Consider the following 14,205-nt stretch of genomic DNA (forward strand, 5'->3'; position numbering starts at 1 on the left):
CAGGCTCATTTTATTCCATTTATTTTTCTAATCTTACTTTCACTTCTTACCTTTATTTTTTTCTCTTTTTACAATGACTGAAATTATATTTCCCCTGTAACAATTAGGATTAGATCATTTGGGGATCTTCAAAAATAATATACAGCTGTAACCAATACTGTTATAATTTATACATTTATCTTTGAAAATAGGAATAAATTTAACTTTTACAATTTCTCTTTTCTACAATATTCACTCTTTTTTTTTTCAAATCTTCCCATGTCACATAATGGCAAGCCATGCACTACTACAGTAGTGATGTTTGTGCCTTGAGCAAACTTTCTTTGGACACTGGAAGTGAGTGTGTGTGTGTGTGTGTGTGTGTGTGTGTATGTGCGTGTGTGAGAGAGAGAAAGTTCACAAAAATGACAATTCATATTTACAGTTTAGGTATGTCATCAGTATAATTTAACAAACTGACAGTCACGTGGTCAGTGCTTTCCCCAGGGCTCATCGTCAGGTTAGTTTTAGAGGCAAAGTTTGAGACACAGAGGCACAGTGTTTAGACTAGCAGGCCAGTTTTTTTTTTTGTTTTCTGTCAGGGCAGGTTGTTGATTTATCAGAGCAGGAAAATGTTACAGACCCTGATAGATAAGAAGGATCAGCTTAAGTTGAAACATCTGTCTTTGGTCATTTTGAAAGCAGGCGTTAAAACGGAGAAATTTGGTGGTTAAAGTGCAGTCACCTTCAGCTCTGCTAAAAGGGAATGTTTGTCAGCTCTGGTCTCACTACTTATTCTGTTGCCGCTCCTGTTAGTCCCAAAACTATCTGTCAAATACTTTATACGAAGCAGGGAGAGAATTAAGTGTAGCCTGCTGTGTTCAAGTGTCATCCCATTTCCTGTTTGTAATGCAAAAAAAAAAAAGGATTTATTAGGATAAAGAATGGAGTATTAAATCTGTTGGGGGCAAACCTCCTGTCACACTAGAAGGCAGGAAGCTGAACTCAGCACAGCCTTGAGGTTTTAGGTGTCTTGTGTTGACATTGTGAGGTCTCACAGCTCCACTAATGGAAATTATAGCATATTATTTGTCGGTCAAAACATAGGTCAAACCACTGAATCAGAGATATACAATTAAAAAAATCGGTTTCCATGCAGGACCTGATTCCATCTGGGAAGACAACAGTAGAAACTGCAGACTCGGCCATTATGTCTAAAAAATCACAACCCTGAGGAGGTCACGGCAACGTCAGCGTAACAGAAGAGTGCCGCGACCTCGACAAATGACCACTCCGAGCAGGTCACGTTCAAGCTTTTCCAACACAAAATGGCGAGTCACCTCAAAAGACAATTTCTCTTCTCAATAAATTCTCCCGCAGATTCATTCGCCGTGATTTCAATCCCCCCGCTGTGTATTCAAAATAATGTACAAAGATATACTCAGCAGAACAGATCACAGAGTGTGTCAAATGATGAATAAATATCTGCATGTGACTTCTAACAAGGAAAAAAAAAATCCCCAACAGATACTGTACACGCTACATGCTAGAGAAGAATACAGGCAGCTGTCTCTCAGCATAAGACAAGAAGAAGAAATGTTCGTTTTCCTCTGACTATAAAAATACCTAGAATCTAGAATGAGTGTAGAAAAAACTTTACATGTACAAGTCATTTACATCCAAGGCCATATTTTTCCATGGAGTGGCAGGTGAAGGAGAGCAGTGACACAGATGTGAACGGGGTGACAGATAGGAATTCCTCGTCGCATATTGGTGCAGAATGCCATGCTGTTGAGACAAAAACAAACTCCCCCGACTACCCTTCAACTAGAAATCTGTGAAGATGTCCAGCAGGTATCTTGTGTCCAGTTTCTGAGTCCAAAGTCCAAAAGTGATGGCTGCGCAGTACCGTTAAAGCATCAGTCCAAAATCAGTCCTTCAGAAAAAGCAGATGTTGCTTCAGCAGAGGAAATAAAGAGCAGGTTGGTTTCAACTGCACTTCATCAATGTTCGTTCCAAGCATTATTGCTACCAAAGTCTGCCACGTCTCTTTAGTATTAAATCTGGTCTGGAAAACGATAAAACTAGCCAACAACCAGCAAAAAAAAAAAGCTCATCTGAACTCCCAATGGTTGGAAAAATACAATGTATAACTAAATATTAAACTCATGGCTGCAAAATGTAGTTTGTGGTATTCTTCACTGTTTCCAATTCATTATGATATTAAACAGTGCGATGCATTTTCTTTTTTTAGTGTGAGAGGGATATCTGCAGCCCACACCAGTTCAAAACTATCTTCATTTATGATTTGATCCCTTCACAATAAACGTTTTTTTTTCTATCAACAAAACAATAATGAAATCAAAACAAAACTTAGTGCAAAGTACAACCATTTGATTATTCACATACAACTTGTCAAATGTCGTCATTTTTCAGTCTCAATAACATTTTTACCGACAATAAATCACCTGTGCATCGATTAAAAAAAAGGGTTGGTTACCTGGATAAACTTGCTCCCCATTACTTTCACTCAGCAAGAGAACACCGGGGTCAGGTGGGCTGTACTAAAAAAAACAAGAAAACTTGACTACAATTCCCAGAATCACTAATCAGTGTCCCTTCATGCTTAGTTTAAGTGTCTGGAGATTTAAAAAAAAATATGTGTCAGTATGAGCAGGTTATATTTTGTCAGTTACAATCGACACTTTGTGAGATCAGTTTGAGTCATTTACTATTTGTGCCAGGGAGTGATGGGAGATGTAGTACTTTGTTTTCCACTTGAGGTTTCCAGCCCACCTGAGCTCCGGGACCCTGTTTCATTGTAAAACAAAAAATGAGATGAAGCAAATTATAAACCACTTCCTTCATTTGGGATATTGAAGCTTATATTATTCGTTAGTGTCACCAAGCTTTTTTTTTTTTAAAACCTTAAAGTAACACTACGCAAAAAAACAACACCTCACACACACACAAAATAAACCCTCAGGGCATTTCTCATCCTCGACCTCTAGAAATGTCCCTCACTTGAGTTCACTGGAAAGACAGTCTAACTTGGTTAAAGGACAGAACACACTGTTATAGGGACTGGTAGGGAGCACCGCAAGCTTTGAAGGAATATTTCACCCCCCAAATAACTATTATTTATCAGTTACTCACCCTGTGTTACACTGAATCCATGTAGAAAACTTCCCCGGTGGTGAACAAAAAGTCCAAAACCTGAAAAAAACTTTGATGAATTGAAGTCATTCGGAAACTCTAAACAAAAATGAAAAAATACATCAAAACATCCGTTTACAAACTCACACAACTTGTGCCGTAAAATCCACGTCTCATTTCTCCAGAGGTATGCTCAGTACTTCCCAAACACACAGTCATTTCTAACAGGGAGCTGAACGGAAAGTTATCTACACTCTCTTCATAGCCAGACTCCGCTGACAAAAAACTAGGATGCATGTTAATATGAGCACGTCATCGGTATCAGCCGATATTGGCTTTGAAATAAAATATCGGAATCTGCCAACGTGCTGATTTCTGCCGCTATCACAAACCTATATATGTTGTTTTTTTATTGTTGACAAAGTGAACATGTACAAAACAACCCTAAGTCGAAGTATTTTTCTTATTTTGCACATATTAAAAAGCATTATCCTTCATGTCTCCATTTTCTGGTGGGCCGTCACGATAAGAGTATGCTTATTATGATGTTAACTATACTACAGAAGAGAACTTCCTCATCACTAAAATTAGGTAATGAAAAAAGTGGATATACTGGTATCGGCTAAATGAGATACGAAATGTTATTACATATTGGATACCCACAGAAAACATTCTGTATCCTGCATCCCTAACAAAAAACAGCTCTACTTGGCTTAACACAGGAGCCGCTAATCTACTGCAGCTGAGATCTGTTTGTGTTACTTTGGGTGTTTTAATACTTAGTTTGGATTCACTAAATACAAATAAACACACAAAATGACTGTCTGTGTTAATGGAGTCTGACTGAGGACGCACAGATACGTTTCTCATCAGTTATGGCTGTCTGTTTGGAGTCATGAGCATAAGACTGAATAAATCAGACTTAAATTATACGGCACGAGTCGTGTGAGAGTTTGTAAACAGATGTTTTGATATAGTTTTACTGTTGTTGAACACGGACCCCTATGACTTCAATTCATCAAGAAATTCTTTCCATTTTTGGATTCTTCGTTCACGCGGGGGCATGAGAGAAAAACAACATCTTCTTTGCAAATTTCGCCAAACACAGGGTGAGTAACTGACACACAAAAGATCATTTTGTGGGTGAAATATTCCTTTAAATACACGAAAGACAAATTCAAAGGAGAAACTGCTGCTCCGATCTCCTGCCCAGTGCTTCATACGGCTTTCTCACGTGTGATTAAAACATGACTCAGCCTGGTTCAGGAGATCACAGCCCACATACCACCGACATCCCAGTTAACCCTTCACTGTCTGAACTGAGGCATGTATGGCATGCTTAATTAATGAATACTTATGAATACTTGGATCACCTTTCATTTAAGGCCTTTTCGGTTCTGTAGAATTGTCTGATCGTTTTAAACGTTGACACTTTGTTTTTTTTTGGGAAAGGGACGGGACGATTTTCTAACTCTTTATGACACCGACCACTCGCACACATTTACACATTCACTCTCTCAACAAGGGGAAGACTCGGGTCCCTCTAGCCAAATACATGGAGGTCACCAGAACCCAAGTGTATTCAGGAGGGCTGACGCATATTCACTCACAAATAAGCACGGACTCGAGGGATATCTAACTGAAAATTGCTTATTTTTCACTGACAGCCATGGGCTTCTTAGAAATCTTAAATCCTTCTTTTTTTAGGGAGGAGTTGGATAAGTTGAGTGCGTTGTTGTTCTCCTACCAAAATGATGTCCAAACATTTTTACATCCTTCTCCTGGTCGTTTTCTTTTAGCCAAGTCTCCAGTATTTTCCGACAGCCTGAGGAGTCACTGTGCGCGGCCGCCTGGCTGTGTGGCGTCTATTTGACCTCTAAGATGGAGGGATTGCACTCCATGATGGCCACGATGATTTTGTCAATGTAGTCCTGGAGTCTGTAGTTGATCTCCTCCTGTTTGTGGACAGCCTCCATCAACTAGAAACAGAGAAACAGCAGTCAGTGGAGACTGAAGTGATAAAACAAAAACACGCAGACAGTATGTTTAAACTTGTTTCCTGTTTTCCAAACCCACCTCCACACGAGAGACATTGTTAATCTCAGCTGCCAGGGAGTCAGAGAAGGAGGCCGACATCAAGTTCTTGGCTCCCTGGATGCTCAGGTTGATAATTTGCCCATTTAGCTCGTCGTTCTGCTCCTTTAGGCTGCGGTTGTCCTGGAGAGGTCGAGTGGAATGTAAAACGTCATTAAAAACAATTCAAGAAGAATTTTAGAATCACTTGGCCTCACTGTTCCTTCTTAAACGCCACTTGTGTAGTTTTTACATAGATTCTGACATTCGCAAATGTTTTCTCATGTAAGATTTGTTCTTAAGTACGAACAGAATCTACTCACACAAAAATGCACTCGTGCACATTTTGTGCTGACATGTCTGTGAAGAATAACGGGTTACTGCGCTGTCTTCAATTCTACAGCTGTGTAATATTTTAGGATTTATATTCCAATAATATCTTTAGTATTTTTCGCTTATTATTTTCATTTAAGGAAATGCATTACAGTCTTTTAAAATAAACATGACACTTGCGTTCACATCAGTTAATGTGAATCATGTCATCTAATAAGAGCAAACTCAAGACCTACCTTTTTAAGTTTGGCTTTTATTTGAACGTTACCTGTTTATTTATTTATTTATTTATGGACTATTTATTTGTACATTTTAGTTTCATTTACTAGATGGTATATTATTTTATTATATTTAATGTTTTTATCTATTATAATATGTCTGTTATCCTATTATTTACCTTTTAGCTACTAAAACACATACACATACATAAAACACTGTTACACTTGCTTGTATGAAAAATTAGATGCAAAATAGTCTGATTGACTGATTGATAATAATTACTGATTAATCATGTTAGAAAATATCACTGGCAGTATGGGCAGGCACAAAAAGTGAAAAAAAACAGCATTACAATTAAGTTATTACTGACTTCATCAAATATTTCATTAATAAGTCCATCTTCACCGTCTCTCTGTCTCTCTCTAAAAAAAAAAAAAAAACACAAACACACACACACACACACACACACACACACACCTTGGAGAGCGCCGCAGCACTCGTCTCTGTCCTCAGTCCTGACAGTCGTGTTAACAGTAATGCATAAAGTTTGAGGGTTGCGGTTCTGGTGGTTAATTAACTCATATTTTTAGCATCTCATCCATTTTTTTTAATATTATATCAACTCCTGCCGGTAAATATGATAGCTCGTTTGGCGTTCACTTTCTGCAGGAGCACCTCCACATCAGGGCAGAGCTCCGCCCTCTGCAGACTTTCACTTCACTCAACTTTTTTTCATCTGCAGTCTCTGTGTGTGTGTGCACACGGCACTGCAGCCTCATGACCTGTTGTGGAGATTTGCAGGGCATTTGCCTATGATAATTAAGTTTAACTGACACACGCTCATCATTAAAAAAACAAATATGCAAACATTACTGTGGTTTAAGAACACAGCGTGAATCTGTCATGGACTTTTCTGAAGAACAAATTAAAGAGAAGGAAGATATTGGCAAATAAGGCCCAATCATCCCTTTCAAAACAGCTACAGAGCGACAGAATAAGAGAACAAGACATAAATAAGTGAAGAGGCAGAAAAGTGAGGACACTCAGAATGGGCTTGCTACCTGTTTGAGTCGTTTGATCTCTTGCTCCAGCTCAGCTTCGCGTGTGCGGGTCTGATACTCCTGCAGCCCGGCGCCAGGTGTGCGCCCTCTCTTTGCTTCGGCCTCCAGCTTGTAGAGCTGTAGGTGTTCGAGCTGTTTACGCAAGTCCTCAATGAGCTAAGTACAAACAAACAAGGGACACTGGTCAGTAAAGTAATAGAGGGTAACTCCAGGGTTCTCAAAGTTACATTTAAAACTTTTTAAAGATTTAACCCATTTAAAACCGGAGCAAAATATCTTGATTTTTTTTTAAATAAACATGGGAAGAAGGCAATGAGCCACAAAAGAAGAAAATAACCCCCAAATTGGCAAGAAATTAGTTAAAAGTACAAGGAAATAGCCTGAAAATTTGTTAAAAAAAACATAAAAAACACACAATTAGGAAATGGCTTGGAAAAGGTTTTTAAAATCTTTTAATAATTTCATAACAAAGTTTTAAATATGCAATTATGATCATTATAAAATAGTTTTTTCCTTCACTTTTAGTTTTTCCTTTTTTCCCTATACATTCTGTCCCTAGCATTTTAAAAAAAAAAATTCTACAAATTCCTTGCAATCGGTGGAACATTTCCAAAAAAAAACCCAGGTTGCATATTGCTTTACCATGTTTTTGAAACCCTACCAATTAGCTCAGGGTTTAGAGGTTTAAACAATTGTGAAAGGTGTCTGAAAGCAGCAAAAGAGAAGTGATGTTGCTCCAGGATTCAAAGGGCTAATACCACCTTCCATGAAATTTGGGGTTCACTTCAAGACCATCCTGACAGAAGTTGAAGGATAAAATGCAAAATTGCTGTTGATTTTTAGCCCTATAAATAATCATTTACCAAACACTTGAATTTAATTTAAAAAATATATTGACACACACATTCATATGTGATTAACGTAGCTTTGTGTGGCATGTATTTGTACTCCACATTAAATTAAAAAGATATCAATTTGTTGCATTTAAAGTCCCAACCCTTCTTAATGCCCTTACATGATGCCTTTTGGGCACAAAATGATTTGGCACATGCAGTACGGCTCAGCGATATGACGGTATGTTCTGTCTAATGCAGGAGCTGTTGGGGCAGGCTATGCAGCTCGTGAGATCTCGTGATTTAAGCATGACTCATGATTCTTATTGCAAATCCAGCTACTTTGCAAGGTAAACTGATTTGTGCAGATGTGGAGGAGGAGTGTGAGGTTGTAAAAACAGAAACCTGTAACACTTGAAATTAGATAAGAGGTCAGATGTCTGCCAGGTGTTTCTACGGGCATGTGGGTGGGAAACAGGGAGTGCAGGGCAGGCTGTCTGTCCAGCGTGTATGAAGGACAGCAGCAGAATGAAGGGGAGACGATATGCAGGTTACGTAATCAGGGTGTATCCAGAGTACACACGCTATAAGGTAACAGACCTCGGACACAATGTCCGACAAAACCCCTCTTTACCTCCCTCTTCTCTGCCAAACGAAGAAGATTTGAATCTCACTTATTTTTTGCTTCTGTCTCTCTAACAGTAATGATGCTGGGGAAATGCAGACTTTTTATATCCTAAAATGCCTCACTTTATTGTAACATATCAGCTTTGGAATGAATTTGCAGATGCTCTGATTCAAAATGATGTTTTTACAAAGGGCAAAATGTGGCCAGCTACAGACTAGTTCAGGCTTGTTGTTAGCCCAGCTGATTGGTGGTAAAACCTTTAACTTTATGATTTTGTTGCTGACTTGTTGTTCCCACTGGCTGGTTTAAAGGAGTCAGTGACGATATTATACAGACAATAAAAATAGGTTTTTCAAAAATGGTTGATCACTGCAGACATAGGAGGTCCTTGAGCATACAGGCATAAACGTGCACAGAAATATTAGGTTGAAATGGGACAATTATTGTCCTCATGAACCTTAAAGCTTCCATGTTGAAAGAATTTCACTTTTACTGTTTTGAGATTTTTGTCTTTAACTGAAGTGTTGTCTAACATGAGGCAGTTGTTTTTTATTAAAATTTAAAATAAAAAAGAATTTTTTAAAACAATTCGTTAATTGAATTTACAGAACAATTATATATCATAATATATACCATTATCATCATATAAAATATACCACAATGGAAGATTTTGGCTAAATCTCCAACCCCTACACATCAGGAATGTTGATGCTGTATTGTTATATTTTGTAATATTGTTTATTTTGAACAAAGAGAGACCAGTCCCACCTCCTGAGTGCTCTCCTTCTCCTTCTGGTTCTGGTGGCGCTCATGGGTCAGCTTGTCAGCCATCTTTCTGCGGGACTCCATCTCCTCCTGCAGCCTGTCGGTCATGACTTCTGTCTCATCCTGCAACTTCCGCTTCTCCTGGAAAACAAAACAAGGACGAGGATGGAGAAGAGTGTTAAGACAGAAGAGTAATGGAGAAATGAAGGCAAGACAAACCAGGAGATGATGCACTGTTGCTCTCACCTCCTCTAGCCTCTCGATGTTCGCTCTGAGGCAAGGAACACAGGACCTCAGCTCGCTGTTCTCCTCGTCCAGCTGCTGCAGCCTGACAAACAAACACACATCATCAGAGATCTGCGGTACAGTCAGAAAGTAGAAACTGACACTCTGTTGATAGTAAACAATGCTGTATAACAGGACAACAGCTCAGTCAGTGGCAGACTAGTGCCAGAGGGTGGCAGCACAGAGCCAAAATTCCTCTGACAAACAACACTGAACCACTGACATCACCATGAAGAAATCTGCTTTTAATATATATTTTTTTATCTAATATAGCAAACAAGCAGGATGCAGACTACTGACTGATTTTGTTGTCAACATCCAGTAAAAATATGATCAAAGTAACAAAAACATCTTAATTGCTGATGATTTTTTGTTGTTGTTTATAGGTATTTTTCACTCATCAAAGTAATATACACAGGGATAAAAGTGTGTTAAATAAACAAGGTAGTGTGTGCAGATCTTACATAGAATATAAATCAAGCTGTTCTGCAGTAAATGATTAGATGCCACCAAAAATATGTGAAACATAAGCAGCAGTGTACCTGGCCTGCAGGTTTTCCTGCTCCAGCCCTCTCTCCCTCTCCAGCTTGGTCAGAGCCTCCTTGTGACGGCGGCTCTCCTGCTGTAGCTGCTCATCAGTGTGGAGCTCCTGCTCCTTCAGCTGCTCCTCCAAGGCATTGGCCCGGTGCACCAGTTGCAGGTTCTCTTGGCGCAGCCGCGTGTGCTGCTCCCCTGATGCCTCCGACTCCTTTTCCAGCTCCGCCACCCGACGCTCGAGGAGGAGCACCTGAAAAGAGTGCATGTTTGAAGGTCAGAGACACCACTGAAAAGTATTGCATTGTCTGTTTAACTGCCAAAATGAAATGTCCCTTCTTTCTTTAACGACTACTTTCACAGGTGAAAATTGTGGCAGCTCACAGGTATGAATGTGCGTAACCACAAGGCTGAAAAAGATTAACAGCTGGACTTCCGTGACAGATGAGCTCTCACCTTGTCCGTGATGTCGTTGTCGGCGAGCTCCAGGATGTCCCGCGTCAAGTCGCTCATGGTGTCCAGAGTCATCGAGCTGTTCTGGAGGAGATGTCTGCACGTGGAGGAAAAAAAAAAAAAAAAACGTAAATCCCTAGTGGCAGTTCAAATTTGACAAACTGCTGTTTTTGTATGCCAAACATAACCATCCATTACAATTATACTGGAAATACGAACCCTCGCATACTGAAATCAGAGCATGTGTTTGGCTTACCTTGCTACTTTCTTGCTGGACAGTCTCTTGCCAGCGCTGGATGGGGGACACAGAACAACAGGAAAAATGGTCAGGAAGAGAAAAAGGATAAAGGAAAGACAGACCATCTCCCAATCCAACCCCCGTCCCTCTCTCTGCTAGTAGAGAGTCCCACAGAAAAAAAGGGGCATGTTTAGTGGGTTCTTCACTAAAAAATCACTGGATTTATATTTACACTAAAGCTACAAGATATTCACACATCACAGCAATCTAACGCAAACACAGAAGCTTGTATCAAATGTGTCTGACGTGTGCTGATCTAGGATCAGTTTTGACTCATGAGAGTATTACAGAAACTTGAATAGCTATAAGGAGTTTTTAACTGGTTATGAAACAGTCCCAATTTAATACTGATGCATCTATATGACCCACATAAGCAAACGAGAGCATCAGCGAGAAGATTGGCAATTAAAACAGTTATTCTTAATGCCTGTCCCCGGGTCAAATTCTGCACAAAATTGGATAACATTTACAGCATGCAACAGAAGAGCCCATGTTTGCATTTTCCCACGCAAAGTTTCGTTGTAGTACGACAGCCAGTTTAAAGGAAGTTAGAGGCAGTTTTACTTTAGAAATTTGCATTTTTAAGTTGTTTTTTGCGGTTATTGCTGATAATGAGACAGAATCAGCAATGTAAAAAAAGAAAAAAAAAATGCTGGATCCGAAAGAATTGACAACCGATCCTCCTATATTCTTTCTTTTACTCGCTTGCAAAACAAATACACACGCTATCAAGATATTTGCAACACAAGGCATTGGTGAAATACAAGTCCTCATTTTGGAAAACACTACCACTTTTTTCCACAGGTGCTGCCAAAATCAACATAAAATGAAACTTCCTTGTAGTTGCTTTACAATGAAATCTAAAATAGGAATTTTATAGATTCCTAAATCCCCAATAGCTATGATAAAGCTCTTAATCATGCCCTGTCGCAAATTCAGTTGCTTAACACATCACATGGGATTTCAGTATTCTGTAATACAGCTACTGGTCAGTAATCCTGGATCAGCAAGTCTGTTCCAATAAAAGCTAACTCTTTGAGAAAGTTTTACTTGACAACTCAAATGAAGCATGAGGACAATGACATGGAGAGCAGAAAATACTGAAACAGACATCACTCACCTGTGACACCTGCGGTGGTTGTTTCATATGTTTAAAAATTCAATTTAATAAGCTTTTTTTTTCAGATGAGCAAAATGTTAGTTATGCATGAGTGACAAATCATAATTTGTACAGATGGTAAGAATAGCCACTGCAATGAGAGTTTTTCCATCACTAAATGTTAAATATCAACACACTGCAACTCACACACAAAAAGAGAGTGCAAATGAGAAATAAAACACTGGAAACTGTGGGTTTAAAACATACCCACAGAAAAAACAAAAATATAATGTGCGTGTGTGAGAGTGCAATCTGTAAAATAACACGCCATGTTGTCAGCATGCACACATTATGAGAACATGCATGGTAACTGCATCTAATCAGCACTGCAAACACATCCACACAGCTTGTAATCGGAGTGGGTTGGTGAATGACGTGTTACCTAGTCATCTCTAGGAAATTGAGACGAGTGGAGAGGTCCTCGAGACGACTTATTTGTTTGTGACACTGGCTACAGAAAAAGTCCAGCGCCTCCTCCCTGAGGAAGCTCTGAAAGCAGTCAGGGAGAGGAGCAGGTGCACTGGAAAGAGGAAAACAGGGAGGAAGAGGAGGAGGAAGTGGTGAGTGATGGACAACACGGGGGTGCACTGAGGTGGGACAGGAACACCTCTTCGGGGGGGTGCAAGGGGGTGTTAGTGAAATCCACAGGAGAGTTTCAAAGAGTACAGTGCGAGACAGCGGGAGGGAGACGTGAAACAGACGGCAGTGTGGCTGTGATTTGTTTTCTGGATGGCGTAAGGAGACAAAACATTCTCGGAGAAAAGAATGTGTGGATCTCGTTTCAGTGCCGATGAGATTTTCTTCCCTTGCTGCCAAACATTCTTGTCTTTTCAACCTTGGCATCTTTGCCGCGAGCTTAGAAAACCTACAGAATGGCTACAATTAAGTTAAATAAATCCAAACAACTTGAGCTCCTGAGCGAACAACTGAAACACACAGTTGATTTCACTGCTTGGAGTGTGTACCTTCTCCTCACATCACCTCTGTCAGCTGATTGCTCATTCAGGGAGAGAGTCAGGTCTGAATTATGCAACGCGCTGGCACAGGTTTCTGTTTATGTAGGCAGAAAACGTGGCGTGGCAGACTTTGAGTGTCACTTGATGGTCGTATGCGCCGTTGTACCGAGCCGTTTTCTCCCCGACAGTGTGAAGGATGACTTTGTTAAACAACGCTCACAGGGATGTGCGTTTTTGTGCAAAACAGAAGCAACCTGGCAGTGTGTATGTGCAGTCACAGCGCTGTGATATGTAGATAGATAAATGTGGGGGTGTGTGTAGGCAGCGCTGCTACGTGCGCCAACAATGAGCATGATTGGCTCAAAACAACACTGACGCATTCTCAGTGAGTGGGTGAAGATTGTGGGATGCAGGTTTTTTTTTTTTTTTGGTATGATTTTTTTTTAGCCTAACCACCACCAACTTGTATGCGATGTAATCTTCCTCATACTGTTTTTTGTTCACTGATTTGATTAATTTATTGGCTCTTGATTAATTTATTGGCTCTCAACTATCATTTGAGGATGCATAATCAACCTTTATTTGTTTTATCCTTTAGCAATCCTTTTGGACTCTGATGTATCTAAAATATATAGCAAACAAGATTTAAAAAAATCGTAAACAGTTAAGTTGTACCTCTATCATTGCTATTAATGTTTTTCACTATCTGGCACCGTGTTTTTTCACAATATTTTACTATTTACATGGCTCTTTTGCTTACTTATCCTGTACACACCTGGCTACGGTAACAATGCAAATTTCCCCATTGTGGGACTAATAAAGGATTATTTTATCTTATCTCATCTTAATCCAGTCAGACCAGCTTATTTCCGTATTGTCAATGTGATACAAAAATGAGGCAGTTAGTTGTTATGAGCTTCCTGGCGAGGAAAATCATGGAAACATCACACAAGTGGGAATTAAGCATTATCCGGCTTTTAGTCTCGGATGAAAACAGAGAAGGAGGGAGGAAAAAGACGACTGGAAAAAAGGCAATAACAGGGGCTTTACGATAAATGAATGGTGTCATAGAGAGGAGTGCGTATGTGTAAAAATGTGGCTGTATTTTCATGTTATTTCGGAAAAGTCACACTGCTTAAGTCAACATGTATGTGTACTACTGCAGCCCATGTCAAAGCTGGTTTAGCCTCGTTCTCACTGCATGGTTCAGCTCCACTAGACTCGACTGCATTTCACTCTTTACTTGTATTTACTTGTCTTCCAGAGCTCGTCTCCAAATGGTACAAAAAGGAACGGCCAGGCTGCATTTTGATAGAGGAGGTACAAAACTGGTCCTCAGTCCCAGTTCTTGCCTCTCTTTATTGGCTTCCACTTAAATACAGAATTATTTTAAAATGTTACTCATCACTTTCAAGGCCTTGCATGGCCTGGCCCCTGCATACATAGCAGAGATGTTAAGCCCTTATTCTACTG

General features: G+C 39.7%; 1 protein-coding gene across 3 annotated transcripts in view; it reads right to left on the bottom strand.

Annotated features, from left to right (window-relative positions):
- Positions 1 to 19: 19 nt before the first annotated feature.
- The window catches only part of rab11fip3 (RAB11 family interacting protein 3 (class II)), a 42,001-nt gene continuing 27,815 nt past the window's right edge, over positions 20 to 14,205 (bottom strand). For 2 of the 3 annotated variants that reach the window (XM_042507424.1, XM_042507422.1), the window contains exons 6-14: positions 12,159 to 12,296; positions 10,576 to 10,611; positions 10,323 to 10,416; positions 9,875 to 10,119; positions 9,294 to 9,375; positions 9,051 to 9,188; positions 6,822 to 6,977; positions 5,212 to 5,352; positions 20 to 5,114 (exon numbers count right to left, since the gene is read on the bottom strand). In XM_042507424.1, the coding sequence (XP_042363358.1) occupies positions 5,001 to 5,114; positions 5,212 to 5,352; positions 6,822 to 6,977; positions 9,051 to 9,188; positions 9,294 to 9,375; positions 9,875 to 10,119; positions 10,323 to 10,416; positions 10,576 to 10,611; positions 12,159 to 12,296 (1,144 nt within the window). In that variant the 3' untranslated portion in view covers positions 20 to 5,000. The remainder of the gene's footprint in view (positions 5,115 to 5,211; positions 5,353 to 6,821; positions 6,978 to 9,050; positions 9,189 to 9,293; positions 9,376 to 9,874; positions 10,120 to 10,322; positions 10,417 to 10,575; positions 10,612 to 12,158; positions 12,297 to 14,205) is intronic. The other variant, XM_042507423.1, reaches the window with a different exon arrangement.

Source organism: Plectropomus leopardus, chromosome 19 (genome assembly GCF_008729295.1).
Source record: "Plectropomus leopardus isolate mb chromosome 19, YSFRI_Pleo_2.0, whole genome shotgun sequence".
Classification (NCBI taxonomy): Eukaryota; Metazoa; Chordata; class Actinopteri; order Perciformes; family Serranidae; genus Plectropomus; species Plectropomus leopardus.